The sequence below is a fragment of the Octodon degus genome, unplaced genomic scaffold, assembly GCF_000260255.1.
Source record: "Octodon degus isolate 3935 unplaced genomic scaffold, OctDeg1.0 scaffold00063, whole genome shotgun sequence".
Classification (NCBI taxonomy): Eukaryota; Metazoa; Chordata; class Mammalia; order Rodentia; family Octodontidae; genus Octodon; species Octodon degus.
In genome coordinates this window covers 508,807-514,110 of record NW_004524639.1, presented here as the reverse complement: position 1 = coordinate 514,110, position 5,304 = coordinate 508,807, and the positions used below count along the sequence as shown (strand labels likewise).

Genomic DNA, 5,304 nt, shown 5'->3' with positions numbered 1-5,304 from the left:
AAATATGAACCCAGTCTTCATAACAGCTTGTAGAAACTGCTTCGAGACAGAGTTAGATTTAATATGATTTTATTGACTTTTCTGTTTATTCAGCTGAAATACCAGAGAGTTTTTGGCATTAATTCAGGATTCAGGCCTAAATCATTAACTCTGATTTTCAGCACCTACATAATGTTTTCTGTTATTTTTTTTGACATGCTAATTGTCCAGGGAGATAGCTCAGTGGCATAAAATCTCCTGCCTGGCAAGCACAAGGCACTGAGTTCTATCCCTGGTACCAAAAAATGCTAATTAAGAGAAGGAAAAACTCAAATATTTACTTGCTTTAAAGTAATGTGCTGAACACTCTACTTGTATTAATTCGCTTCCATGCAGCACAGTACTGTAATTCATATTCTTATAACCAGTTTGCAGAGGAGCAGACTTTAATTTAGAGAGTCGAAGGGATTTGTCAGTATTTTAGAAAATGGTTCAGCAAAACTGATTCTAGTCAATTGTGGCTAATTCCAGAATGACTGTTCACTCTTTAATTTTCCAATAAAAACTTTGTAATGTGAGAGAGCTTTCCTTATACAATAGATTGTAGATTGCTGTTAGCTCACTGCTGTATTCCAAGAATGTAGTTCAGGGTCTATCATCAGTACTGCAGATCTCTGATGAACATCTGTTAAATTGGATTGAGTAGGCCGTTCCTGGTACATAAATGTAGAGAGATAGTACAAGACTGTGGCTTAGTTGTGGGACACATTCAATGCTAGTAAACGATGGTAGGCTTTGAGTCAAACTGCTTGGGTTTGAGTGCTGAATTAGCAACCTACCATCTGTTTAATTTGAGTAAGTTACTTAGACTTTCTGAGTTTCAAATTTCTCACTTTAAAATAAAGGTAATGGCTGGGATGTAGTTCAGAAGCAGGGCATGTGCTGAGCACACAAGGCCAGACGTTGAGCTTATAGCGCCACAGGAAGTAAGCAAATAAATAAATGGTAGTAATTGTACCCTCATGATTATTTATCTAGCTCACACTTATGGTGGTTAATAAACATATAATGAGGGCCAGTGAGCAGTACTACCTTTAATTTAAGTAGGTTCTAGATGCCTTTTAAACATATGAGGTGTGATTGAAACATACAGTGAATATTTAATTTAAAAATAAAAATATTACAGGGCAAGAGGTATTGCTATCAATCTCCTTTACCAACACCCCCAGCAACTGATCCCTTCATTCTTGCCGCTTTCTTGAGGACTTCTAACAGTCTTCTTTCTTGAGTGTCTTTTCATTTTTGCTCCAATATCCTGATTTGATTGAAAATATTTACAGAAATTGCTGCGGAATACAACCATAGTGATGGATGTTGCTCCAGTTTATTCACTGAGTCTGTCAACTCTGAGACTTCTCACTCATTCCAAATGTCAGCGTGACCATAGAGGTAAACAGTCGGAATCAATTAAGGGCATCCGGGCAACCCCGACAGCACCGCTAAAGACACTCATGAACGAAGACTTCAGAACTGCCTCAGGGGCAGTATTTTGAAGATGAGTGATGACAGTGTGTCTTACATTGTGATAGTTTTAAAATGTAAACATTCACCGTAAGTTTTGATCTCGTCTCACACACAATTCAGTTGCCTACTAATCCACCTTCCAACTGGAATTTAAGCTTCTTGACAGCAGGAACATTCGTGTTTCAGTTGTTGCTGCTCAAAGGCTGAGTGCTGGGTTCCCCTACATCATGTCCTGTGCTGGTGCAGATGTCAGTGCCCGCCTCATTACTCCAGTAGCCACATTTCGTGAGCGAACACTTGAACTGTAACAAGCTAGTATGACCAAGCAACTAAATTGTAGAATTTTATTTTGTTTTTGTTTATTTAAGTATAAATGGGAAATAGTACATTGTAAATTAAATGCAAATAGTAGATAGTGGAATATTATCTTAGAAGCTCTAGAATATTACATGGTACACAGTGCTTTCTCACTAAATATTTGTTAAATGGATAAATTTCCTTTTGGACTCAATGATTAAGAACCAAGACGCATGACTGCATATTTAATTCATTCATTAAAAATTAGCAATTAAATTATTTATTGAGTGATCCACTCATACTGGAAGATACATGAAGTTCTAATACATGATTCAGTTTCTGACTTTAATAAGTTTTTGAGTTCTGTTTGTTTTTGCCAACAGGTCAAGAACGATTTGGAAACATGACCAGGGTCTATTACCGAGAAGCAATGGGTGCATTCATTGTCTTCGATGTCACTAGGCCGGCCACATTTGAAGCAGTGGCAAAGTGGAAAAATGATTTGGACTCAAAGTTAACTCTCCCAAATGGCAAACCAGTTTCCGTGGTTTTACTGGCTAACAAGTGTGACCAGGGGAAGGATGTGCTCATGAACAACGGCCTCAAGATGGACCAGTTCTGCAAGGAGCATGGATTTGTAGGATGGTTTGAAACCTCAGCAAAGGTAATGTGGCTTAAAGGAAAAGCTCTTAGGCAAGATTCACAGAGGCAGTGGCAGAGCCATTGTCACTATAGCCACGCGTACCTGTCCCTCGCTTTAGAGTTCCCAAGGTGGTTTCCATTCTTTCTCATCTCTACGGTATGAAAGAGCAGGGCGGGAATTATTATCCACAATTTAAGATGGTTAGGTCCAAGGGATTAAACCCACTTATACACGGTTACAGTGATAGTCGAGAGCTCCATCCAGTTTTTTGAGCGCTATCTATGTGCCAGGTGTGTTCTACATACATGTTTGCCTTTAGTTCTCCCCACATGTCTGTTTGGTATTATTTTATAGTAAGTGAAGGAAATGTATCATATATTTTGTCATTTCCTTTAACTCAGAAATGTATACCATGAACATTCAAAATGTTCACCTAGATGTCAGGAATTGTACTTCATTGTAAAAAAGAAAAGAGAGCAGTAATAGAGGATTTTAACAATGGGAGCCTGGAATGGTGGGGTGGGCAAAAGCAGCGTGTGGAGAAGGCAGCTGCTGCTGCTCACCCTTCCTGGAGGCAGAGAAGTGGATGGAGCGGGGACGGGGCGGAGGCCGCGGCTGGCCTGAGGTGTGCCACGTGCTTCCTCATATGCCTCACACACATCTGGTTGGTTAAGTGCCTCGTTTTGGTGCTACTTCCTTTTGACTTTGCTTCTCTTTTAAAAAGAAATCACAGTAGCAGAGGGAAAACTTCCATGCTCAAGTTTTAATTAATTTTATTTTTTGATTGACAAGTAATACACATAGAGGTGGAACTAATTATGATGCTTTAATTCATGTATACATTGGGTAATGACCCAAGGTAATGGCCATGCCTACCACTTTGCTTCAGTGCAGTTTCAAGATTTTATGTGCAGTAAATATTGTTTTATATTATTAACATTGTAATCTGTATAGTTGTATATCATAATTATTTTATTAATTTGTGCAGTATGATTTTTTGCGTATCTGTGGAGCACAGTCTCTGTCCTGACATTCAGCTGTGATGAGACAGGTGCTGTCTCATTACTTAGTGGAATTCATACTAAAGCCTTGTTGTAAACCTTTGTGGACATCATTAGGAAATGGTTTGGAAATATCATTCGTGTGGGGAATATCCAAAATCAGCTGAGAATGTAGCGGTGTGACTATAGATATTGGTAATGCATTAGGTATTTAAAAAGCAATGGAAGAAATGCTTTGTGAAATTTTCAAACAATGAATATTTGAGGAAATACGTACATTTACTCAAATCTAAATATTACATGTGTTTCAGGGGGGAAGTGGTGAGGCTTTGTCTCAGTGTAGTGGCTATAAGGGTTGGGCAAAAAACCTGCCTGAGAACATGATTAACTATTTGTTTTCATTTATGTATTTGGTACAGGGTCTCACTACACAGCTCGGACTCTTAGTGATTATTCTCTTTTCAGCCTCCCCAGCACTGGGATTGTAGTTTCTGGCACAGCATGCTCGGGATCGGGGCCTGCATGGCAGATGGTACCGGGGATTGAACCCTGGTCCCTGCACTTGCCTAAGCAGGTGCTTTAGTCACGCTTTAGTCGGCTGAGCTATCTTACTGGCCCCCAATAACTTTTGAAAATAAAAAATTAAGCAGTTCTTTGGTTCCCAGATTCTTATTTTCTTTCTGAATTTCCAACGTGTTTTCCCTCCTTTTCCTTTTTAAAGTGCTACGTTTTCCTTATTTCTCAAGATTCTTCTATCGTCTCCTCTTTCTTGTATATCACTGAGCCTTTTTAGTATGAAGGATTTACTGCTGTCAAGGAACACAGGTAAAGGCAAGCTCAGATAGGATTAAGTGGCAGACATTTAACAAATATGACACTTTCTAATAGTCTGATTCTATTTCTTGGCTCTTAGCCTGGATTTTTCATTCGAATCCCAAGAGGTAGGTGAGTTTACCTATTACATCTCTCTTTATCTTAGCCACATACTCAACTTCACAGCTTCTTCATTTCCTTAAATTCCTTTCAGTCTGTCTCTCTGTGTCAGAATGCTATAGTCATGGAGGAGACAGAGATTTAAAGAATGCCTTTTCTCAGTTGATTGCTTTATATTTTAAGGAAAATCTAGACTGAATGACTTTTAAGGGGAAGATGGTCTTCTGTAGTTTATTCATTTAATAAATATCACTGGCTATCCCTTATGTGCCCAGCAAGTATTGTAGGCACTGAGAATAGGGACACAAACACACAGAATCTTGTCATGAACTGTAACAACACAAGTAAAATGTACAGTGTGTTCATGTTAATTAAGTGATAAAGAAAGAAAAGAGAAAAAGAAGGGGGGCTGCAAATTATGGGGAGAGCTTCAATGGCTTGTGGGTCTAAGAACTTTCTTAACATTTTTCCCCATTTTTCATTTCCATTCTTTGTTCAGTCATAATGTCAAATTTTATATGTTCAAGGACATGATGCTCATTAGCTTAAGGCCTGCTAGCCTCCAAACTCAGGTACTGATTTCTAATCCTTCAAGTCCTCACAAGTGTGATCTTTGAAAGAGAACTTTGTACAGCATGGGAGATGAATATGGAATTTAACAAACTAACATGAGCAAGACAGTTCAAGAGCTCATAGTGAAAGGTAAAGCCCACATGAAGCATCTTCTTTACCCCTCAAAACATACTAACAATTAGGGGTCAATGAGATAGCTCAGCAAACTAAGCTTCTAACTTGCTTAGGTAAGCGCAGGGACCAGGGCTCGGATCCCTGTCCCACATACCACGCTGGCCCTGGCCCCAGGGTGCGCTGAGCCAGGCAACTGAGTCTAGGCATGGTGGCACATGCCTGCAATCTCAGTGCTGGGGA

General features: G+C 39.3%; 1 protein-coding gene across 1 annotated transcript in view; it reads left to right on the top strand.

Annotated features, from left to right (window-relative positions):
* The window catches only part of Rab38 (RAB38, member RAS oncogene family), an 82,659-nt gene that overhangs the window by 29,959 nt on the left and 47,396 nt on the right, over positions 1-5,304 (top strand). The window contains exon 2 of the mRNA XM_004634473.2: positions 2,184-2,464. Within this exon, the coding sequence (XP_004634530.1) occupies positions 2,184-2,464 (281 nt within the window). The remainder of the gene's footprint in view (positions 1-2,183; positions 2,465-5,304) is intronic.